The following is a 25,417-nucleotide window of genomic DNA, read 5'->3' as shown; positions in this document are numbered from 1 at the left end:
AAGGTTCTTTTTAATACTGTGCTGAAGCCTGATCACTTATAGCTCTACCATTATTCCTATTTGTATGTAGCTTCTATAGTTGAAAGGAATGAGCTGTCTCTTTCCAAAACAATCCTTCTGTATTTCAAAAGTCTTATCAGGTCTTCTAAAAATTTAACATTCCCAGTTCCTCCATCACTCCTGACATGACATTTTCCAACCCTCTGTTCCAGTCAACCTTCTACAGAGGTACTTTAGTTTGTCTAAAAATGAGGTGCCTAGTGCTGAGCATAATACTCCTTAAGCAGTTGGATGAGCCCAGAATAGAGTAGAAACACTAACTTCCTGGATCTAGACACTAAGTTTCTATATTACAACCTAAAATAGTATTAGTTGTGTTTAAGTGGCCGTGTTACACCGTTGATTCAACAGAGCAAGTGGTCAACTAAAACCCAAAGAAATTGTTTACATAAACAAAATCTTCTTAGCCAGTAGCTACATACAGTAGAACTGAGCTCAAATTGAAAGCTGCTATTAATCAAATGCAACAACGGATACAAAAAGTACCTAGAAATGTACAAACAGTATAAACAGGAACAGCAGAATGCTGATAATTGCCCAAGTTGCGTTAAGTGTACATGAGGGTTCATTTTATTATCCTACTTTTGTCTACGTTTGAAATTTTCCACAATAAAGTTTTAAAAGTATGTACTTAATACTGTACAAGCCTTCAATAGCTCTATTTCTTCATTTCCCATCTTAACCTCTCTCCTATTTCCAACTACATTGGACTCAACTCTTTTTTTTCTCTTTCATTCTATAAACTTGCTGTGCCTCCATGGTTTAAAACATGATGTTTTTGGAATCTTCCCCCATTTACCAAAACCCTATCTTTCTGCAAAGCTGAGTTTAAATGTTACTTCTGTGAAGTGACTCTACCAAAAACTAAGAACATACAAGTTGACGACAAATGCTTAACCAAAGTAAATGAAACAACTTTTGGAAGACTGGCTTGCCCAAGGACCACAGAGCTCATCAATGGTATATCTGAGATTAGAATACACGTCTCCTGAATCCAAATCTCATCATCTTCCCATTATCGTAAAATAGTTCAGTGTTTGTTGCTCACACATCAAATGCAAATATGTTCTCTTTTGCCCCAGTAGGTGCGTGGAAGAAAAGACGAGAAAGAAATACGAGAGCAAAAACTGAAGAAATGAGAAGGAGAAGTTGCCGACTGTCTCATTTTCACAAGGGGATCTTTCTAAGAAGAAATGATCAGAAAACAACTCTCTGCCTCAGACAAATGGCGACTGACTCATTCATACATTCATTCATTCAACATTCGAGTGCCTTCTATGTTCCAGGACCTGAACACACCGCTAGAGACACAAGGATGAACAAAATACAATCCCTGCCCACAAAAAGTTCCTTGCCTAGTGGAACTACTACCTTTTTAACAGCAGTAACTTTAATATCTTGAGATCTCTTGAGAGGAGACCCAGTAACCAATTTTCAAAGCCAGGCTCACAGACCAGCAGCCCGGAGGTCCCAACCCAGCTCCACCACATCCAGGCCAGTACCTCGCAGCTCTCAGTGGATCGGATCTTGGCTTCCGACTTAGCGCCGGGGAATTCACCGCCCACTAACAGCAGAACATGCACTTCAGTCTCACCTCCCGTTCCTCCCCTTCCTTGCTGACGTCATCCAGGAGAGCCGCGGACCCGAGACAACGCTACTAACGGCACTTCCTCATCACGTGACGGGTCACGCCCCCTGCTTGCGCGTAGTCCCTCCCCCTCAGGTCGCGGTCGCGATTACGCTCTCTACGGCCTGGAGCCGGAGGGCCGTTGCGGGCTGAAGACACGGCGCCGACTGGAACCACAGGAGCTCTAGGCCAAATGGTTGGGCCGGCCAGGATCCCAGGACCCTTCGCCGCTCGAAACCGGAGAGAGGAAACGAAACAGGCGGGAAACCGTGGGGGAGGGAGGGAACTAGCGGAAGGTGTCATGGCGGCCGCGCTCTTGAGTCACGTGCCTAGGGCCCGCCTTGCTACTTCCGGTCACGTGCCCTCGGACTCCTCGCAGCCAGCGATGGAGCCGAGACCCCCCAGTAACAGAGGCGGTGGCAACTCCTGCAGCCACTGGGTTTCAGCTTCTTCCCAGCAGCGGCTCTAAGAAGCGCAGCGGAACTCGACCAGATCCAACCCAGTTAGTTACTTCCTGTCTGGAGTTGTGGCTTCTACCTGGTAAGTTTGGACCGAAGAATGCGGGCGGGCGGGTGGGTGGGCGGGTGAGGATCTGACAGGCCTGGGGGCCGCAGGACGGCGTGGATTCTACCCCTTTTCCCAGCGTCGCTGTCGGCGTCCTCCCAACGCCCAAACCTACCGTCTTGTTTGCCCTTACCCCGAGGCGAGGAAGAGGCGACCCCTAATCTACTTGTCTAAAGGAAGCTTGCTCTTCCACTGAGAGCAGGTTTACCCAAAGCCAGGATCAGATTTGGCTTATGAGAATGAAGTGGAGGCCTCTCCCAGACAGAGAAGCCCTTCCCGTCAGGAAATGTGCTGTTGAGTCTGGTATTCTGTAAGAGAAAAGCTCTCACCTTGGTGTCTGCACACCTTTTGCTTCCACCTGTCAATCTTACCTCTCTTAAAAACCTTCTTAACACATGGGCCAGTCCACACATTCCTAGTTTTGGTCATTTGGTTGTGGTGAAATGATGAAAAATAGACCGTGAGTACCTGGATATACACATAATTGTTTTGTATATCCCCCAGTGTTCTCAAAGGCCAAATTGAATAAGGAGGTGACTTTTTTTTTTTAAAGAGACACGGTCTTGCTCCGTCGTCCTGGCTGGAATGCAGTGCCGTGATAATAGCTCACTGTAACCTCGAATTCCTGGGCTCAAGCGATTCTCCTGCCTAGACCTCCCAAAGCGCTAGAATTATAGGCATGAGCCACAGTGCCTGGCCCCAAATGGCTCCTAAACTCTCCTTTTAGCGTCAGTAAAATGGGGACGGGGAAAGGAGGTATAAAAAATACACCTTTTGTCCATTCGAAGACCAGGTCTTAAAAACAAACAAAAAAAAACAACAGTGGTTTGAATGAAATATGCTTTGCAGTGAGTATTGACTCCATACAAACCAATATCCAGACTTGTGATTTTCAAACGTTTTAAAGGAGTGGAACAATTTCTCCCCATGAATTTTTACCTGGAACCCAATATATAAAAAGCAGCATGCTCTGGTGGAACTAAGTTTAAGAGAGCCAGGCCCCACCACTCCACTTCGCCTATATCCTAGAGGCATCTCCTTGGAACACAGTTTGAAAACCACTGAACTGGACTTAGGTAATTAAGCCCAAGTTGCCAAACTTAAGATTTTTTAGAAGACAAAACCAGCCGGGCGCGGTGGCTCACGCCTGTAATCCCAGCACTTTGGGAGGCCAAGGCGGGCGGATCATGAGGTCAGGAGATCGAGACCATCCTGGCTAACACGGTGAAACCCCGTCTCTACTAAAAATACAAAACAATCTAGCCGGCGTGGTGGCGGGTCCCTGTAGTCCCAGCTACTCCGGAGGCTGAGGCGGGAGAATGGCGTGAACCCGGGAGGCAGAGCTTGCAGTGAGCAAGCTGGAGTCACTGCACTCCAGCCTGGGCAACAGAGGGAGACTCCCTGTCAAAAAAAAGAAAAGACCAGAGCAGTTGAGATGGAGAGGTCACAACTGCAGGGAAGGTAACCTCTAGTAGCAGACCTTTGGCTCACAGAAGGACTAGACTCTGGAGAGAACTTTGTACCTGTTAGTAGGCTTAAGCCCCTCATTCAGAAAGGAGAAAAAAGAGATGGTCTGCTATCCTCACTCAGTCGACTTTTTTTTTTTTTTTTTTTCTGAGACGGAGTTTTGCCCTTGTTGCCCAGGCTGGAGTGCAATGGCGCGATCTCGGCTTACTGCAGCCTCCACCTCCCGGGTTCAAGGGCTTCTCCTGCCTCTGCCTCCTGAGTGGCTGGGACCGAGGCGCATGCCACCACGCCTGGCTAATTTTTGTATTTTTAGTAGAGACGGGATTTCACTATGTTGACCAGGCCACTCAGCCGACTTGTAGCAGTGCAGCAGATTGGTACGTTTGAGTCTCTCCTAAGTAATATTAAATGCACATTGCGGTACAAATGTGGGGAAAAAACCAAAGCAAATTCAGAGAGGTCTTTTGAAAAATACTAGGAAAATTGGTGCAGTGTGCGAGAAGAATCAGTTAAAAGTAGTGAAGCCGGCTACCAGGGACCAGCACCAGTCCTCGATTGTGAATGCTTCCTGTGTGTACTGCTCTCAAGGCTTGTAACTTCTTGCTGGTACCGTGTGTCCTGCCCTCTGATAACCTGCTTCTCTATGCTATTTTATTCCCTACCATCAGAATGTTTTCTGGCATCCCTTGAGCTTTCCTAGCGTTTTGGCTACCATTTATCTCTGCCTTATGGATACTGCTGATAGAGATGTCTTTGCGCCCTTCCTTTCTCTTTCCTGCTTTCAGGGTGGCAGTATCAGCCATTGACCTAGTAGTTCCTCTTTTCACCACTTTGATTACCAACTGATTACTCTTCTCTCAATTTTGGTAATATGCTTTTGTCAGCATGCAGTATTAGTAGATATGAGCATATTTTCCTCTGTCATGCATCTGTCGCATTTTCCTCCTCCTGCCTCTTCCCTGCACTGCTGTAAAATGTGCAAGTGCTCAGTCCTAAAATTGCCACATCAGTTATTCTCCTTAATATCTTCCTTGTCTGTGAAGTTATCCTTAAAACAGTACATTTTGGTCACTCTTTGCATACTTACAAAGTTATTCCCTTTAATGCTGAATTGTTAAAATACTTTTGGATTGCTTGATGGCAAGCGGCATTCCAAATCTCCGTTTTTGTATGCTGGCAGATGTAACAGTGCTCTCTAGTAATCCTCCTTTCAGAGGATGATTTGTCTTTCACTTGTTGCTCCCTATCTCCTCTCCTCCATTTATCTCTTGCACATTGGAAAAGGGGGTGTAGGTAATGGAAATGCAGAGGTGCAGTAATGTAAAGGTTTGTGTTCAGCCAGTTCAAATTCTTCCCTATCACTGTTCCCTTTTAAGTGCAAGATCTAGTTATTAGAATCTCTATGAGAAATGATACATTGATCTGTGAATTGAGAACTATAGTGGTTCTTGGAGTTTAGGCAAGGATGTATATGCAGAGGTTTCGTTTTATGTCTTACCAAAAGATTGTATTCTTTTAACAGCAAGATCTTAAATGATGTCATTGATATTTCTTGGACTCTTCCTGTAGGCCAAACACTGTATTACTGAGTGCCGTGTTACAGAGAACCCAATATATGTGGCCTCTGCACTCCCTTATGAAGCTTGAAGTCTGTCAGGGGATGTATACATTAAAAGAATTACATTAAAAATTATTTTGTAGTAAGTGCCATGAAGAAAATAATAGGAGACTTTAACCTGGTAACTTTAGCTTAACATAGACTAAAAAAAAATGAGTGAAAGTTAGCCAGTTGATGGGAAAGGAAGAGAATGTACAAAGGCTCAGAGCAAGGTATATGAATTTAGATTCAGACAAATACATTTTTAACTGCAAATAAATTAATGCCTTTACTAGAGATGTTGCTAAGTAAAGAAGATATTTAAATAAAGAAGTCTTATAACAGACTGTTTCATAAAGTAAGTAGTCTTTTAGTAAAGCCAGATCTTCTTTGACCTGATCTGTTTAAATGTAGCCTACACCAATAATTTTTATGAATTTCTATGACTCTTATAGCGTTCTCCTGGGAAGAAGTGTTTGCCACTCAAGGAATACACTCAAGAAAAACCTGGAAATCACAGAAGGCATTGTAAGATAGCTCCAGTGATTCTATTAAACCTCCTGAAATTGGTCTTTGAACAATTTAGAGGTGCTACAGATGACCAGGAAAATTTACCAAGCAAATTAGCTGTGAGACAGTTGATCAGTTATGCCCAATGTTCAGTAATTTATCTCAGATTTATTTCTTAAAGTTCCCCATAAATGAATTTTGATATAAATGGTTTTATATGTTATATATAAGAGGATATGGCTGGGTGCAGTGGCTCACGCCTGTAATCCCAGCACTTTGGGAGGCTGAGGCGGGCAGAGCACCTGAGGTCAGGAGTTTGAGACCAGCCTGGCCAAAATGGCAAAACCCCATCTCTACTAAAAATAGAAAAATTAGTGAGGCGTGGTGGCACGTGCCTGTAATCCCACCTATTTGGGAGACTGAGGCAAGAGAATCACTTGGACCTGGAGGGTGGAGGTTGGAGTAAGCTGAAATGATGCCACTGTATTCCAGCCTGGGTGACAGAGCAAGACTCCTTCTCAAAAAAAAAAATAAAAGTTATGTTTTTCCCAGTTGATATAGTCAGTTCTAATATATTCTCCACTTTGCAGTTTCTCTGTCTTCATGCATTTTTTACCTTCTCAACTCAGAAAGGTTTTTGTATTATTTTCCAATGCTAAAACTTTATTTGTGCCTGTAAGCCCAGTTAATTGGAGACTTGCTCTATCAGCTGTCCTTGCTCATTGCTTTTCTTCCAACTACTGACATACTTAAAATTATCCTGCTTAAGTAGGATAATGAGGTATCAACATACTTAAAATTATCTGCCAACTTCCCCCTCAAATCCTCCCCTCTCATCTTTCTTAGATTTTAATTCATTTTTCTGAAAACATATGTTTCCTAATTTGTATGGTTTGCAGTCCCGTTTCATATTCTACAGTGGGCTTTTTAAAATATGTTCTCTAACTCCCAACTTCAAGTGATCCACCTGCCTCAAAACCCAATCTCTACTAAAAAAAAAAAAAAAAAATACAAAAATTAGCTGGGCGTGGTGGCTGGTGCTTATAATCCCAGCTAGTTGGCCAGCTGAGGCATGTTTATTATAAAGAATACTAGAAAATTAATGTTAAAATATTTCAACTAATGATTTCATACGTTATAAAATTTCCTTTCATAAATTAGTTTAAAAGTACAAGTGATACACCTGCATTACAGAAATTGAAAGTAATAAACTATTGAAAATGAAAACACTGTTTTCAAATTCTCACACTAGCACCCCTAACACTTTCCTGGGTTACCTTATAAACATTTGGTTTGATAAAGAAGAAACTCTTGGGAAGACATTTTTTTTTAAATAACTGCTTTAGTATAAAATACATATTTTTTATAGATCAGAAAAGAGAACATTTAAATCATCTGTATTTTTATCACCCATAGATAATCACTATTAAATTTGGTGTCTGTCCCTTCAGTCGCATATATTTTCAGAGTGACATAGTGGAATTTCAAGGACAGACTGACCCAGATTCAAACCCACTTCTGCTGCTTCCCTGATGCTTTAAGAAAGCATCTTGATTTCTCAGACCCAGGTTCCTTATGTACAAAATGTAACTAATAATAGAACCTACCTCATGGGATTATTAACTGGGGACTGACTGAGATAATGCCTATAAGAAACTTAGTCTAGCACCTGACACATTATTAAGCATTCGGTAAATTCTAGATGATGAAGAATATTATTTTGAGACAGTGTCTCACTGTCACCCAGACTGGAGTGCAGTGGCGTCATCACAGCTCCATCTCCCCAGGCTCAGGTAATCCTCCCATTTCAGCCTCCCAAGTTGCTGGGACTACAGATGTGTGCCACCAGGCCCAGCTAATTTTTATAGTTTTTGTAGGAACAGGATTTTGCTATGTTGCACGGGCTGGTCTCAAACTCCTGGTCTCAGGCAGTCTGTCCACCTCGGCTTCCCAAAGTGATGGGATTACAGACATGAGCCACCCTGCCCAGCCTAAATTTTAGATTTTTTTAAATTTAAGAATATGGGGCAGGCTGGGCATGGAGGCTCACGCGTGTAATCCCAGCACTTTGGGAGACTGAGGCAGGGGATCACGAGGTCAGGAGTTCGAGACCAGCCTGATAACATGGTGAAACCCCATCTCTACTAAAAATACAAAAATTAGCTGGCCATGGTCGCATGCGCCTGTAACCCCCAGTTACTGAGGAGCCTGAGGTAGAAGAATCACTTGAACCCGGGAGGTGGAGGTTGCAGTGAGCTAAGATCGGGCCACTGCACTCCAGCCTGGGTGACAGAGTGAGACTCCGTCTCAAAAAAAAAAAGAATATGGGGCCAGGCACGGTGGCTCATGCCTGTAATCCCAGCACTTTGGGAGGCCGAGGCAGGCGGATCACCTGAGATCAGGAGTTCAAGACCAGCCTGGCCAACATGGCGAAACCCTGTCTCGACTAAAAAATACAAAAATTAGCTGGATGTGGCGGCGGGCACCTGTAATCCCACCTACTTGGGAGGCTGAGGCAGGGAGAATTGCTGGGAACTGGGAGGAAGAGATTGCAGTGAGCCAAGATCATGCCCCTGTACTCCAGGCTGGGTGACAGAATGAGACTCTGTCTCAAAAAAAAAAATATGGAATCATGCCAGGCGCAGTGGCTCACACCTGTAATCCCAGCACTTTGGGAGGCTGAGGCGGGTGGATCACTGCGCCCAGGAGTTCGAGACCAGCCTGGCTTGGAACATGGTGAAACCCCATCTCTACTAAAAGTACAAGAAATTAGCCGGGCGTGGTGGCTCATGCCTGTAGTCCCAGCTATTCTGGAGGCTGAGGCAGGACAATCGCTTGAACCAAGGAGGCGGAGGTTGCAGCGAGCCAAGATTGTGCTGCTGCACTCCAGCCTGGGCGACAGAGCAAGACTCCCATCTTGAAAAAAAAAAAAAAGAAGAGAATATGAAATCAAACTACCTGCTTTTTTTTTTCTCTTTGTGTATCTTTTCATGTCATTAAATAGTCTTAAAACAGCTTTTTAAACTTCTAGAAGGGAAAACTCAAAGTCTTAAGACATCAAATAAGTCAGTTAAAAGATGGTATCATTTATTAAGAATTGTGATCCTTTATCGTATTTGATATGTGGATATCAAAACGGGATTGAAAGAAGACATGGAGAAATTCTCAGTGGTGAGTAAAAATCACAAAATAATGAGCTTGAATGTATTTTATGATTACATTTGTGAAGTAGGTACAGATAAGGTAAGCACAACTGAAAATGAGGAAAATTGATGTTAGGGTTGTGACATTATGGAATTTTTAAAATTCCTTTTTAATTAAAAGCAGTCATCTAATCGGGCTTTATTCTAGCGTTTGCAAATGCCCACATAATGCAGACTGTCTCCACCTGCATGACTCAGCAGTACCTCACACTCATCATGTCCAGAACTGAATTCCTTATCTTCACTTTCAAATCTGCTCGTCCTTCTCATTAATTTCTGAAAATGGTACCACTGTGCTCATGTCAGTAAGGCTCAGAAATGGGGTATGGGCAAGCAACCGTGATGCTGCTTTCAGCACTTCAGCAATGTCTGTTCATTCTGCTGCTTCAGTGGTCCTTCTTGTCCCTTCCTCTCCAGTCTCTCTTGCTGCCCACAGATTAATTTCTAAAATGCAAATCACTGCCCTATTCAGAAGTCTTCAGAAGTTTTCTATTGTTTGCCACATAGGGTGGCCTTCTCCACTGTATGCCTTTATATAACCATCCAACCTCACATCCTACTGATCATCATGAACCTTATGCTGTATCCTAAGCAGACTACTCATTCCTAGAGAGTTTCAATCCATTGCCCCAAACTATTCCCTTTGTCTCTGACACCTGTTTCCCTTTACTTTCTTTGTAGAAGTTCTCTCTTCAAGACCCAATATATAACCAAACTATATATTAAAAAGAATGAACTGATACATATGCAACAATGTGGTGGATTTCAAAAAACATGTTAAGCAAAAAAACTAGAGACAAAAGTAGTACATACTGTATGATTCCTTTCATATGAAATCCTAGAACGGATAAAAACTAATCTGTGGTGATAGAAGTCAGAATAGTTGCTGAGATTGGGGAAAAGAGATTGACTTGAAGGAAACATGAGGGAATGTTCAAGGGTGACTGAAATGTTCTGTGTCTCATTTTGGGTAATTGTAAATGGGTATGTACTGTTGTCAAAACGCATCAAACAGAATGCCTAAGACCTATGCATTTGTTGGTTTGTTAATTATATCTCAGTTTTTTTAAATGGCTTTTAAAAAATTCTGTGGCAAACATTTCTCATGGCTTTCTGAGTGAAGAAACTGCCTCCGAGTCCTAACTTAGAATATTTTTGTGTCCCTTTTGGGACTTCATGTCATAGGTAGCAACTGTCTGAGGCTGGTGGCACCAGTAGTAAAAAGAATTTGCCAGGACAATTGTAGGTAAAGAAAGGCAGGTTTATTAGAGAAAGTAGGAAAATATGTTGCAAGAAAGCAACGTGCAGATTAGCAAGCGGAGAACTGACTGCAAGGAGACAAAAGCTTCCTGGGGATTTTATAGGATGGTGCTTTTGTTGAAGAAGGTTACGTGAAGTACTGATAACACGAAGGCTGCAGTGAGCTCACTTGCATTTTTCTATCAGCTGAGGGTCTGGTTGATGAGTGGGGCACAGGAAGATTGTGAATTATTTGCACGGGAGGGCTATGTGTCCTAGACCATGAAGAAAGGCTGACTTGTAGCTTTTCTGCTTTTTCTTTTTGCTTTTCCCTGCTCCCACCAGCCTGACTCCTTTTCCCTAATCAGGACTCCACACACATTCTAATTTATATCCACTAACAAATAGTACACGTATACACACTTGCTCGCTGCACTGGAAGATCTTTGAAGGCAGAAATCAACAGACATTCATCTTTGGACAGCCCCCAGGCTCCTTGGCTCAGTACAAATTTGTTGAATAAATGTGTTCACACTGACCTATTTCCTTTCTATTTTCGGGATCGAATAGTCTGTGAAGACTTATAAAAGGGGTATCTGACTACTCATAATTGAGATAATCAACTTCAGAGAAAGCAGGGTTTCACATTTTTCCCTTGTATTTTTTATTTCTAACTCATTGTTTGAGTGAATAAGAAGTAATAATTTTTTTAATCCAGTGATTTGTTTTGTTTTGTTTTGAGACAGGGTTTCACTTTCATCCCTAGGCTGGAGTACGATGGTGTGGTTTCACCTCACTGCAACCTCTGCCTCCTGGGCTCAAGCGATTCTCCTGCATCATCCTTCCAAGTAGCTGGGACTGCAGGAGCACATCCTTGTGCCTGGCTAATTTTTGTATTTTTTGTGGGGACAGATTTCACCATGTTGCCCAGACTGGTCTCGAACTCCTGAGTTCAAGTGATCCACCTGCCTCAGCCTCCCAAAGTGCTGGGATTATAGACAGGAGCCACCGTGCCCAGCCATATTAATCTTAAGAGGTGGATGGTTTTCTGGGCACAGTGGCTCACACCTGTAATCCCAGCACTTTGGGAGGCCGAGGTGGGCAGGTCAGCTGAGGTCGAGAGTTTGAGACCAGCCTGACCAACATGGAGAAACCCTGTCTCTACTAAAAATACAAAAATAGCTGAGTGTGGTGGCGCATGCCTGTAATCCCAGCTACTCAGGAGTCTGAGGCAGGAGAATTGCTTGAACCCATGAGGCAAGGTTGTGGTGAGCTGAGATCACGCCATTGCACTCCAGCCTGGGCAACAAAAATGAAACTCCATCTCAAAAAATAAAAATAAAAAAAAGTGATGGGTTTTTTTTTTGGTAATTTTATAATAGGAATTTCTGATTTCTATTGTTTTTAATCCCTGCCATACTCCCCTTCCTAATACTTATTTTCCCATTATGTTCAAATAGAAGTTCTCAATTATTTTGAAGAACTAATGGCAGATCCAGTATTTCATTGTTCCCATTTTATTTGTTTAGAGACAGGGTCTCACTTTGTCACCCAGGATGGAGTACAGTGTGGTGATTATAGCTCACTGCCACCTCAAACTCCTGGGCTCAAGCAATTCTCCCACCTTGGCCTCCCATGTAGTTAGACCTATTTTTTGTACAGACAGGGTCTCACTTTGTTGACAAGGCTGGTCTCAAACTCTTGGGCTTAAGTAATATCTCCTTCCTCGGCCTCCCAAGTCACAGGGGTTACAGGTGTAAGCCACCTCACTTGGCCTGTTTTCATTTGTTTTAATCCTCGGAAAAATACTTCAGTAAAGCTTCACTTATTTGCCCAGGGCAAACGTAATTGTTAAATTATATTTTAGCCATTCCTCTGGTTACTAAAGTCATAACTTCACCAGAAATGGCATATATGTGGCATTGGTGCCACAACTTTCCCCATCCCGGCCCATGGCAGACATCACCATCAGTTCGAGTCCAGACAGCCACACTCAAGCCTGGAGGATTTGGATTGGGCATTTAAGATTCCCAGAGGCGGGGGATAAGAGTTGGAGGGACCAGACTCTTTCCTAGGTTACTAGTTAGGCATTATACCAATGAATCATGGCCGAGACTTGGAGAGCAGTTGAAGACATTTGAATGTTAAAAGATAGGAAATTAGCATGTGAAGTGTTAAATACTTAGTTCTCTCAGTTTTATTTATACAGAAGAAACAGACCAGAAATCAGCAAACTTTGGTGTGGTTTTAGCTCTGGGAGTGGTTCTGGGAAGACCCCACAAATCTTGCAGACCTTAGTTTCAATTGAAACAAATTTGAACTAAATAATAAATACGACTGTGTAATTCTAAAGTTTTACAATTGTAAATATAGACTGTATAAAATACTACACATTGCAAATTGTGTATGTATAATTTAAGAATGTAACTGAGGAAAATAAATTGATAATACTCATTAGCATAGAAGTGTTGTATAAATTTACACCTGTGGTGTGAGCAAAATAAAATGTAATTGTAGAGGAATGATGCCATGCAACTTTATCTTCCACTTTGAATGAGAAAAGATACTTTCTTCTTTCCTGTTAATTTCCTACAATTTAGATTTTATATTTGAAAGGGACTCTAGAAGTCAACAAATTCAACCCTAATTGATGTGTGGGATAGTTTTTTTCTTCATCATTTTTTTCTCTCTCAGCACCTTCTAGCCACCATGGCAACCTCATCTGAAGAAGTTTTGCTGATTGTAAAGAAAGTGCGTCAAAAGAAGCAGGATGGAGCTCTATACCTCATGGCAGAAAGAATTGCTTGGGCACCTGAAGGCAAAGATAGATTTACGATCAGCCATATGTATGCGGATATTAAATGTAAGTCAGCTATACTAAGTTCTGATGTATTTGTATGTCATAGTTGCTAGTAATTTTATAAAAAGATTATATAAATAATCTTTGTGTTTTATTTTATATCCAAAAATCAACCATGTAGAAATAATTACAAAATGGGGTATTTTACAATCTGGCCTTTTCACTTAATAATAGAACAGGTACAGGTTTATGTATAATATGTAAATCTACCTCACATATAGATCTCCACACACTAAGAGTTGCATGATACTCCACTAAATGAATATACCATCATGTATTTAACCAGCCCTCTGTGGTTGGACACTTAGGAAGTTTCCAGAATTTTTTTATTGCAATGTTTACAGTAATATCATTTCAAGCTTGTGTGTATAGGATACATTTCTGCAAAGAATTTCCTGTTTAATAGTTGATGTGATTTTTTTGTGTGTTATTGTTGGTAGGGACAGAGTCTTGCTGTGTTGCCCAGGCCAGTCTCAAACTCCTGGCCTCAAGCAACACTCCTGCCTCATGCTCCCAAAGTTCTGGGATTATATTACAGGCATGCACCACCATGCTTGGCCAGGTTTATGCATTTAAAATGCTGATAAGATGATGCCAGATTTTCCTTTGCTAAAATTGTACCAGTTAGGTAAGTTGTCTGATCTTTGTTTATGTGGCCATCTTCCGTTGAGAAGACCCAACTTTATAGTGAATGTAGATGGAAGAATTTCTTTTTATAAATTTCAGGCATGGGCTAGGCACAGTGGCTCACACCTGTAATCCCAGCACTTTGAGAGACCAAAGTGAGTGTATCATCTGAGGTCAGGAGTTTGAGACCAGCCTGGCCAACATGGTGAAACCCCATTTCTACTAAAAATACAAAAATTAACCGAGAGTGGTGCATGCGCCTGTAATCCCAGCTACTCCAGAGGCTGAGGCAGGAGAGTCACTTGAACCTGGGAGGCAGAGGTTGCCATGAGCCAAGATCACGCCATTGCACTGTAGTCTGGGCAACAGAGCAGGACTCCATCTCAAAAAAAAAAAAAAAGATCTTGATTAGGAGAAACTTAAGGCAACAACTCCTTGACAATAATCGTTAATTGAATTCATTTATTTCCCTGGATATAAGAGTCTTCTCCTAAATAAAATTCTGTGATAATTTCAAGCAATATAATACCCCCCAAAACGGACAACCCTCAACTTGCAAGTGCTCAATTTATAAATTGCTTTGTATACAAACCGCTGCCTTGCCCCAAAGACTTACCTCTACTTTGCTGCAGGAAATAACCAAGATCCCTGTCTTTCTCCACTGAAATAATTTAGAATCTTAATTTTCAAAAAAGAGTGCTATTTAAAATTCATCGTAGCTCAGTACTGCCTAAGCCTTATGGTCTTTTGTCCACTATCCTGGTAATAGTACCTCCTTTTAAAACTTTATTTCTGGCCGGTATGGTAGTTCACGCCTGTAATCCCAGCACTTTGGGAGACCGAGGCAGGCGGATCACGAGGTCAGGAGATCAAGACCATCCTGGCTTACGCGGTGAAACCCCATCTCTACTAAAAATACAAAAAAATTGTCTGAGCATGGTGGCAGGTGCCTGTAGTTCCAGCTGCTCGGGAGGCTGAGGCAGGAGAATGGCGTGAACCCGAGAGGCGGGGCTTGCAGTAAGCCAAGATCGCACCACCTCACTCACTCCAGCCTGGGTGTTGTAGTGAGACTCATTCTCAAAAAAAAAAAAAAAAAAAAAAATATATATATGTATTTCTGTGAGAATGCCCTACAAATTTCTGTTAGTAGCTAATAGCCTTAGCTACTAACATTTCTATAACAGTAGACTTATAAATTAGGAGTACTAGCATCTCTCTCAAACGGGAAGCTAGCCCCATAGCTTTGTAATACACACGCACATTGTGATAATCGCAGTGTACAATAAACAGTATGCCCATCTCCAATTTCTCTACAGTTCTTCTCAGTTATTGGTGAAAGCAGTGCATACCCAAAACTAAATTTGCACCAGAACAGTTTCAAGTTGAATATTTGAAGGAATGCCAACATCTGAAAGAAGCAATTGAAATTGATTTTCACTAAGGTGAAAATCAGCAGTAGTTCTTACCATAGCTGACAAAGTTACAAAAAATTTTAAAGAATGGTACTGTGAAAACCTATGTAATATGCCCTACCTAGATACTACATTTATTGTTTTGCCATATTTGCTTTATTATTTGTGTGTGCGCTTTTATTGCTTGTAATACCATTATCACACTGAAAACATTTTAATAAAAAATACCCATTGTTACATTTTCATTGGTTGTCTCAATGATATTTATAGTTGTGGTTTTTGGGTTTAAAAAAAGAAAAGGTATCCAATGTAGGTTTCTGTAGTTGTCATTTCTTTATTCCCTTTCAGGGTGTAGCCTTGTCAAATATCAAACATTCCAAATATTTCTGATTGTCTCCTCAAGGTTTTAATTTATTCCCGTATACCTGTATTTTTTTATAAACTAAAAATCAGACCTAAAGGCTTGAACATATTCAGCTTAAACATTTTGTGCAAGAATAATAACATACATAGCGATATTCACTTCCTGTTCCATCACCTCAGAAAGCATATAGTGTCAGGTTATCTCACTTTTAGTGAGGCTAAGTTTGATTACTTTATTAAAGTGGTGACACCAGATATCTTGAATATAAAATTACATATTTCCCTTGCAAAATGAATAAACCATGGGCTGCATTTTGCAGTCTTTTGGATCATGATAGGTCATTTTTATTAATGATAATGTTGATTTGGGGCAGTTTGTTTAAAATACATTCAGAAAGCTTTAAAGAGGTCTGCCCTAGTTGAATGGAAACGAAAGCCCATTAATATCTGGAGGTAGTAGCAGTGGGTGAGAAGTGCTGCATGAAAAGAGTACCGAAGAAGGAAGCAGAGTGTTAGTGAATTTGTTGAGCATGCTCTGGTTACATGGGATCATTTAAGAATTGTGCGTTCTGCAAAAGCATCACTATTGGAATAGGGCAGTTAAAGCCCAAAGGAATCCTGAATCTTCTTGGAAAGTAACTTATTGTATGGTTATTCCCACAGTGTGAGTGTCATCATCTAACTGCCCTCATGCTTCTTTTTAGGCCAGAAAATTAGTCCAGAAGGAAAAGCTAAAATTCAGCTTCAGCTGGTCCTACATGCAGGGGACACAACTAACTTCCATTTTTCCAATGAAAGCACAGCAGTGAAAGAGCGAGATGCAGTAAAGGACCTTCTTCAGCAGCTGCTGCCCAAATTCAAGAGGAAAGCAAATAAAGAACTCGAAGAAAAGAACAGGTGGGAGGAAAAGAATAGCCTTTCGAAAGAGAGAGATACTGGGTTCTCTCTAGTCTCCTAGTAGGGTAATAGCTTGTTAGGTATCCCCACTTTTTTTGTTGTTTTGGTTTTGGTTTTGGTTTTGGTTTCTTTTGGAGACGGAGTCTGGCTCTGTCGCCCAGGCTGGAGTGCAGTGGTACAATCTTGGCTCACTGCAACCTCCACCTCCCGGGTTCAAGCAATTAGCCTGTCTCATCCTCCCAAGTAGCTAGGACTACAGGTGTGTGCCACCACACCAAGCTAATTTTTGTAATTTTAGTAGAGATGGGGTTTCACCGCATTGGTCAGGCTGGTCTCAAACTCCTGACCTCAGGTGTGAGCCACCACGCCCGGCCATCTATCCTCGCTTCTGCTATGATACTGTAATGTAGGAAAATATGGGCTCTAGTGTCTTTACCTTGGTGTTTAGTTTTCAGCTTTAAAATCTTACTGCTTGTTTGACTTCAGGCAAGTGAGAATGGAAACCCAGAAGTTGAATTAACTGCATCACACCTAAGATCTGCTTAGGAACAGAGCGGAGATTGGAAGGTGCTGAAGTTCTTTAATTTATTTTCCCAGTTCTCTGTTACAGAGAAGATGCTAAGCCATTGGAAGTATGCTTATGAACAAGAAACCTAAAAGAATTCACACTGAAAAAGTGAGACAGTATGTAAAATAATGAGAATTTCTTTTTTCTTTTTTTTTTTTTTTTTTGAGACAGAGTCTTGCTTTGTCACCCAGGCTGGAGTGCAGTGGCGTGATCTCAGCTCACTGCAACCTCCGCCTCCTGGGTTCAAGCAATTCTCCTGCCTCGGCCTCCCACGTTGCTGGTATCACAGGCACACGCCACCACTCCCGGCTAATTTTTATATTTTTAGTACAGACAGGGTTTCACCATGTTGGCCAGGCTGGTCTCAAACTCCTGACCTCAAGGGATCTGCCCGCCTCAGCCTCCCAAAGTGCTGGGATTACAGGTGTGAACCACCACACCTGGCCACAATTTCCTTATGAATTATTCCATCACCAGTATCTTTCAGGCCATCAGTGCTTATATCTGTGCATGCTTAGCACCATGAAAACTCCATTGCTGAAGGCGAGGCATAGTGGCTCATGCCTGTATTCCCAGTACTTTTTGAGGCTGAGGTAGGTGACTCACTTGAAGTCAGAAGTTCAAGACCAACCCGGCCAACATGGTGAAACTCTGCCTCTACAAAAAAAAAAATTTATACACACACACACACGCAAAACTTAGCCGGGTGTGATGGCGCGTGCCTGGAATCCAGCAACTCGGGAGGCTGAGGCAGGAGAATTGCATGAACCTGGGAGGCAAAGGCTGCAGTGAGCTGAGATCGTGCCAATGCACTCTAGCCTGGGTGGCAGAGCAAGACTCCGTCTCAAAAAAGAGAAAAAATACTTCACTCCTAGAAAATTTCAAGCATACCTCCTCTCCTGCCCATTTACTTTTGTATGTGAAAGAGAATACATTCAGCCTTCCATATCCAGGACTTCTACGTTCACAGATTCAACCGACTTTGGATCAGAAGTACTTGGGAAAAAAAAATACAATAATTAAACATAATACAAATAAAAATACGGTATAGCAACTATTTACATTGTATTTGATATTATAAATAATCTAGAGATTTAAGTATATGGGAGGATATGTGTAGCTTGTATGTAAATATACCATTTTATCTAAGGGACTTGAGCATTTTCAGATACCAGCGGACGACAGTACACTACAGACGTGGTGATCTTTGAATCACTGGGATACAGAGATGAATAAGATCAAACCCATGCCCTCAAGGGGTTTAATCTTTCCTTTATACCTGCCTCCATTTATTACCACATCATTTGTTCCTCCAAAAATGTGGGGTATTTTGCTCTTAATTACTGAAAAGTGAACTGAATGACCTCTGCTGCTCAAACATCACAAAATAAAAGTAGTGTGTTTCAATGTTTTGTGTTGCCAAAATCTTTTTAAAATGTACCTAAATGGTGTTTTATTCTAGAAGTTCAGTTATATTCAGTATATTCTGCTTTACAGAATGCTGCAAGAAGATCCTGTTTTGTTTCAGCTTTATAAAGACCTTGTTGTGAGTCAAGTGATCAGTGCTGAGGAATTCTGGGCCAATCGTTTAAATGTGAATGCAACAGATAGTTCTTCCACATCCAATCATAAGCAGGATGTTGGCATTTCTGCTGCATTTCTGGTATGTGACCCTTCTAGATTTCTGAAGAAAATAAAGATTCAAACCCCAATATACGTCTTAAGACCATTATTCCTTTTGTTAAATTTAGCATTTCCTTAAAGGAAATTAATGGAAAATTGAGTATCCACGGTATTCTTCGTTATTATTGAACTATTATTATTTTTGTTTGTTTGTTTTTAAAAGACAGGGTCTCACTCTGTCACCCAGACTGGAGTGCAGTGGCACAGTGATAGTTCCCTGCATCCTCAAACTCCTGGGCTCAAGCGATCCTCCTGCTTCAGCCTTTCAAGTAGCTGGGACTAAAGGTGTGCACCACCTTGCCTGGCTAAATTTTCTTATTTTTATAGAGTTGGGGGCAGCTCTTACTGTATTTCCCAGGCTGGTCTCAAATCCCAGGCCTCAAGCATTCCTCCCTTCTCAGCCTCCCAAAGCTCTGGGATTACAAGTATGAGCTACCACACTCAGCCCTCTTCCAAACTGTTTTTAAAATATGTACAATTTTTTTAAAATTTACGTTTCTTTTTACCAGTTATGTTTTCTTGGCCTTTGGACTTGACCCTAGCATACTGGTAGTCAAATGGAATTTGAAAATGACTCTTTTAAGAGTTTGGACTAATACTTTTTTGAATATTTTCAAATTTAGGGCTTTCTGGTGCCTTTTTCAATCTTTGCCATATTTTACTTATAAAGTTAAATGTATCATGACTATATTATGGAAAATGTAAGATTTGTAAACTATATTAGAAAAATTGGAAATACCTCATCTATGGAATTATAGAATGGAATTCAGTCAGTTGGTATTCTGGTGGAGCCAGAATAGTATTGACACATTCAACAAAATTTTGAATACTATTTGTATGTTTGGTATCTTTTGGATGTTTATTAGTGAAGCGAATTAATAAGGCGTTTCGCAAAGAAGCCAGTCAGTTAATGTTAATTTAATTATTTACTAACCAAGGTTTGTAGTGGTTTTTATGACTATACAAATTTTATCTTAAAGCTCCACCACCTCTCTGCTTTCATACTTAAACATGCCTATTTGACCATATTAGACTTCCAAAGAAGCAGATTTTATAGGTCACTTAAGACCGTGAGAAACAAGTCAGGCTTCTTTGAGTCCTGCCTCTGTGCAAAAAGTGAAGGTGAGGGACTTTCTCTGTCTATGCAGTTAGTTTAGAAATTTTTTTTTCCACCTTTGTCCAGTGTCCACTGGGACCTTAGCCATCTTTCCCTGATGTTCTAACGTGTATGTGTGTATGGACTTTGTTTTAGGCTGATGTCCGGCCCCAGACTGATGGCTGTAATGGTCTAAGATATAATTTAACTTCTGATATCATTGAGTCCATATTTAGGACCTATCCAGCAGGTAAGAAGAATCAGTTCTTTCAGATGGTTAAAATATATGGATGTATTCTGTAGTATATCAATGAAAAATAAAAAGCTTCACATTCCTGATCAAGTGCAATAAATTACATAAAGTACTTTACCCAGTGCCTGACATACAGTAGATACTAGGGGCTCAGTAAATAATGTGTTGTCATCAGTTCACTGATATGACTTTTCATCAGTGGTTCTTAAACTTTATTTAGCCTGCAACATACCTGATGAGATGGCATTCTGCAGAGACGTCAATAAATGAGTCTGTCTATACTACTAAGATCATCCTTCGTACCGTATCCAGAGTGACCTTCCTAACGCACAAATTACTTCCCATGCAGATGCCATCCTAAAAGTATAGAGTTCTTGACCCCAGCCTCAGTGATTTATTATGTGCAGACAAGGGTGAGAGCCAGTGTGTCTGTCATTCTTCTGACTAAGCAGTACTCTCTTAAGCTGTATTCTGTTCTCTCTTCCCTCTTCACCACTCTCACCCCTTTAGTCCTTAGGAATCTCTCTCTCAGGACTCAGCTCAAGCATCACCTCCTTGCCACCTTTGTGAAATCCTGGCCAGGCTCAGTGGCTCACACCTGTAATCCCAACACTTCAGGAGGCTGAGGCAAGAGGATCCCTTGAAGCAAGGAGTTCAAGACTAGCCTGAGCAACAAAACAAGACCCTCTTTTTTTTTTTTTTTGAGACAGTCTTGCTCTGTCACCCAGGCTGGAGTGTAGTGGCGCCATCTTGGCTCACTGCAACCTCCGCTTCCCAGGCTCAAGTGATTCTACTGCCTCCACCTCCCAAGTAGCTGGGACTACAGGCATGTGCCACCATGCCAAGCTAATTTTTGTATTTTTTGTAGAGGTGGGGTTTCACCCTGTTGGCCAGACTGGTCTTGAATTCCTGACCTCAAGTGATCTGCCCGCCTCAGCCTCCCAAAGTGCTGAGATTATAGGCTTGAGCCATAGTGCCTGGCTCTTTTGTTATCTTTCTGATAATAACATAATTGTGTAGTGTTTATTATGTGCCAGACACTATTTAAGTTATTTTTCTATAGTAACTGATTTAATCATCATGTACACCTATGAAGTGGAAGTACTGTTATGACCCTTACTTTACAGATGAGGAAACCAAGGTACAGAAAGATTAATTTGCTCAGGGTCACACAGAAAGTGGCAGACCTAGAAATTTAAACTCAGAGCTCAGGAAACAATGCTGTTGAACTCTATGCTTGCCTAGAGTGTAAGCCTCTGGAGTGCTGAGCTGACAGTCCAGTGGCTACTGAGCTCTTTCTTTCCCCACCAGCTAACATGGTGCCTTGGATTGAGAGTGCACATATATAAATGAGCAAACAAGCCAACTCAGCTCTGACTCCTGAGATTCTTGGTATTTCTACTAAAACTTCAAAACCTTACTCTGTTGGTGTAAATAAGGTTTTGTTAGTAATTTGTAAGATTTATAGAGGTCATGCCTTGCCTAATCTCTCAAGTTACATTTCATGTTTATAATGAGATTATAATATATAGTATGTAGAATTGAGAGCTTTATGGTCTAGATTTTGCTGATGGTTTGTATTTCCGTATCTAATTTGAGAGGTTTTAAAAATGGAAATTCAGTATATATTTTCTTGTGGGTTTTTTTTTCCCCCACAGTAAAAATGAAATATGCAGAAAATGTTCCCCACAACATGACAGAGAAGGAATTCTGGACACGTTTTTTCCAGTCCCATTATTTTCACAGGGATCGGCTGAATACAGGGTCAAAGGATCTCTTTGCAGAATGTGCCAAAATAGATGAAAAAGGTAACTGTTTATCTCTGATGGACCCTGGTATTTAACTTGTCACCCTCTAGACATTATAGGTGTTAATTTTCTGAGACAGATAAGACATGCTGAACTTTTTATTTTGTTGATTTTCTAGGCCTAAAAACAATGGTTTCATTAGGAGTGAAAAACCCACTACTAGATTTAACAGCTTTGGAAGATAAACCATTAGATGAGGTAAGAAGCAATAAAAGAAGTTTTGAGAGAAAAGAGTTTTCTTTTAGTCTTCAACGTTGTCTTAAGTGTAGACCTGTTCCACTTTTGAGAATGTCAGATAAGCAAAATACTGTTATTTGAAGTGATTTATCGGAAGAGCTCTGAAATAGCGTTGTTTGCCATTAAAATTGCCTGGAAGAAATGAAATTCCTGTGTGAGTTGCTAAAACTTTTTAAAAATAAATTTCTAGCTCCCTCATCCGCAGTTCTCTAGTAATAATAAAGGCTTAATGTGATGAGTCCAGCTTTATGCTCTAGCTAACATTTAATCTAAAGAAATGTGGATAAATTAATAAATAAGGAAGATAACAAACATTTGTTGATTGCTTACTATCTGCCAAACGTTAAGCAATCTCATGACGCTTACACCACGCCAACCCCAGTGTTTCAGCAAGTAGGCCATCATATATGGCCTACCTACCTCAGCATCATGACCCCAGACCTACAGATTTATCCACTTGCAGAGAAAGAGGTGGTTCCTATTGTGATCAAGGATAATTTTATCACTACTTCTGTCTTCTAGGCCAGAACCTGTCTTCCTCAGTTATTCCCTTTACTCTGAGTTTTCATTTTCTTGCTCTTCTTTTTTTTTTTTTTTTTTGAGACAGAGTCACTCTGTTGCCCAGACTGGAGTGCAGTGGCGCAATCTCGGCTTGCTGCAACCTCTGCCTCCCAAGTTAAAGCCATTCTCCTGTCTCAGTCTCCCGAGTAGCTGGAATTACAGGCACGTGCCACCACACCCAGCTAATTTTTGTATTTTTACTAGAGATGAGGTTTTGCCATGTTGGCCAGGCTGGTCTCAAACTCCTTACCTCAGGTGATCTGCCCACCTTGGCCTCCCAAAGTTCTGGGTGCTGGGATTGAGAGTCATGAGCCACCGCACCCGGCCAGTGTATTTTCAATTTATATTTTCATCATACAGTGAGTTTATCAGGACATTACCCTTTCATAATTCCAGAAGAATCTATACAAACATGGCCCTCTTTAATTATCCTGAGAAAATAAAGCTTAGCGGCACTTAGACTTACAACTTACTATGAAGGAAAAGACTTTTTTAGTGCTTTTTTTGGCTTTAAAATAACCATGATGGCATATTGTACATGTACATTTATAACTATCTTTTGTTTAGTATCAATAGCTATATAAATTATCCCATAGTTTAAAACATAGACTTTAAAACCAAACTAGCTGACTTAGATTCTGATATTTTCTAACATTGCCAGGCCCAGTTTGGTTTTTTTGTTTTGTTTTGTTTTGTTTTTTGAGATGGGATCTCACTCTGTTGCTCAGGCTGGAGTGCAGTGGCATGAGCTCGACTCACTGCAACCTCCACCTCCAGGGTTCAAGCGATTCTCCTGCCTCAGGCTCCCAAGTAGCTGGGATCGCAGGCACATGCCACCATGCCAGGCTAATTTTTGTATTTCTAGTACAGGCAGGGTTTCATCATGTTGGCCAGGCTGATCTCGAACTCCTGACCTCAAGTGGTCCGCCTGTCTCGGCCTCCCAAAGTGCAGGGATTACAGGTGTGAGCCACCATGCCCGGCCCAAGCCCAGTTTTTTGGGTTTTTTTTTCCCCCCGTTAGGCTAATAGTACTTGCCTTACAGGATTTCTATGAGTTAAAAGAGCCTAGTGCGTAGTAAGTAGTAGGTAATAGGCGTTACTGTTATTATCTGTATTTTTAGATTCCTGCATAGTATTCCAATGGTATGGGTATATCAACATTTATATAACCAATCCTTTTACTACAAATGTTGGTTGATGCAGTTTTTCCTTTGGTGTTCCTTCTTCCCTTATCAATCTTCTGATAGTAGTAACTGTCATAGGCTATGATTTCCAGCCTCCTGAATGCATTCTCTCTATTCCATTGCTTTACTAGATATGGGGAACAGGGGAGGGAGTAAAAATAAAAATAAAAAAATTATTGTTACATAATGATGAATCCCGGGTAACTATAGTCTGTCTTTGACTGCAGAGCTCTAACTGCCTACTTGACATCTCCACTCAGTTATTTCAAAGACATCTCAACTTCACATGTAAAATGGAACCTTTGATTCCCATCCTCATAAACCTATCTCCATGGGTATTCTCTCTCTCAGTAAGAAGCATTGCAGTTTGCTTAAACCAAAAACCTGGGAGTTGGGGAGTCTCCTTAATTCTTCCTCTTCTTTTTTATGACAGGCTTACTCTGTCACCCAGGCTGGAGTACAATGGCACAATCATGGCTCACTGCAACCTTGACCTCTTGGACTTAAGCAGTCTGCCTCAGTCTCCTGAGTAGCTAGGACTGTAGCACAGGCTACTACACCTGGCTAATTTTTTTATTTTTTGTAGAGACAGGGTCTTGCTGTGTTGCCCAGGCTGGTCTCGAACTCCTAGGCTCAAGCTGTTTTTCCACCTCAGCCTCTTAAAGTGCTGAGATTACAGGCGTGAGCCATTGCAGCCAGCCATGTTTTCCTCCTTTTATATCCAGCATTCAGTGTATCAGCAAGCCTTATACAATACACCTCTCATCTGTGGGATCTACACAGACGCTTACACCCTTTTGTGTTTATGGTATCATCATGTTTGGCCTGTTTACTTGCCTTAGCCTCCTAACTGACCTTTATTTTTGCTGTCTTGTCTTTTATAGTTTATTCTCCTCTAGCAGTAATAATTATAATATAGGCCAAGCGCAGTGGCTTGTGCCTATAATCCCAGCACTTTGGGAGGCTGAGGCGGGTGGATCACCTGAGGTCAGGAGTTCAAGACCAGCCTGGCCAATATAGTGAAACCCCATCTCCACTAAAAATACAAAAATTAGCCAGGCCTGGTGGCGCATGCCTGTAATCCCAGCTACCCAGGAGGCCGAGGCAGGAGACTCGCTGGAACTGGGGAGGCAGAGGCTGCAATGAGCCAAGATTGCACCACTGCACTCCTGCCTGAGCAACAGAGCAAGACTCCGTCTCAAAAAAAAGAGAAAGGATTATAATATAAATCAGATCCTAATAATCCCCTATATGAAATTCTTCATTATCTTCTCATTGAACTTAGAATAAAATCAAAATTCCTACAAGACTGCTTGATTTGGCTCCTGCATTCTTCTCAGATGGGACACTTCCACTCATTCATGCCTTAGACATAATAACCTTTCAGTTCCATGCCACGCTTTTTCTACCTCAGGGCTTATGCACTTAACTGTTCTTCTAGCTGCTTGTCCCCTAACCAGCTTCTGCCTATCTTTAGATATCTGTTGTAATGTCATTTCCCGCTGGGTGGGGTGGCTCATGCCTTTAATCCTAGCACTTTGGGAGACTGAGGTGAGAGGATCATTTGAGTCCATTGTGAGACCCCATCTCTAAACTTTTTT

The 25,417-nt window shown here is 41.4% G+C and overlaps 2 protein-coding genes across 11 annotated transcripts in view; one reads left to right on the top strand and one right to left on the bottom strand.

The window, feature by feature from the left end:
- HPS5 (HPS5 biogenesis of lysosomal organelles complex 2 subunit 2) overlaps nucleotides 1-1,693 on the bottom strand; it is a 45,501-nt gene extending 43,808 nt beyond the window's left edge. For 3 of the 9 annotated variants that reach the window (XM_015114679.3, XM_077963138.1, XM_015114685.3), the window contains exon 1: nucleotides 1,432-1,693. The gene's annotated coding sequence lies outside the window, so the exon portion shown is untranslated. The remainder of the gene's footprint in view (nucleotides 1-1,431) is intronic. The other 6 variants (XM_015114678.3, XM_077963137.1, XM_077963140.1 and 3 more) reach the window with 2 other exon arrangements.
- A 360-nt stretch (nucleotides 1,694-2,053) lies between these two features.
- The window catches only part of GTF2H1 (general transcription factor IIH subunit 1), a 50,392-nt gene continuing 27,028 nt past the window's right edge, over nucleotides 2,054-25,417 (top strand). The window contains exons 1-8 of one of the 2 annotated variants that reach the window (XM_015114688.3): nucleotides 2,054-2,227; nucleotides 5,771-5,843; nucleotides 12,962-13,130; nucleotides 16,234-16,426; nucleotides 18,492-18,657; nucleotides 19,930-20,023; nucleotides 21,685-21,834; nucleotides 21,953-22,032. In XM_015114688.3, the coding sequence (XP_014970174.1) occupies nucleotides 12,977-13,130; nucleotides 16,234-16,426; nucleotides 18,492-18,657; nucleotides 19,930-20,023; nucleotides 21,685-21,834; nucleotides 21,953-22,032 (837 nt within the window). In that variant the 5' untranslated portion in view covers nucleotides 2,054-2,227; nucleotides 5,771-5,843; nucleotides 12,962-12,976. The remainder of the gene's footprint in view (nucleotides 2,228-5,770; nucleotides 5,844-12,961; nucleotides 13,131-16,233; nucleotides 16,427-18,491; nucleotides 18,658-19,929; nucleotides 20,024-21,684; nucleotides 21,835-21,952; nucleotides 22,033-25,417) is intronic. The other variant, XM_015114687.3, reaches the window with a different exon arrangement.

Source organism: Macaca mulatta, chromosome 14 (genome assembly GCF_049350105.2).
Source record: "Macaca mulatta isolate MMU2019108-1 chromosome 14, T2T-MMU8v2.0, whole genome shotgun sequence".
NCBI lineage: Eukaryota > Metazoa > Chordata > Mammalia > Primates > Cercopithecidae > Macaca > Macaca mulatta.
Note: the sequence above shows the minus strand (reverse complement) of the source record. Positions and strands in the feature narration are given on the sequence as shown.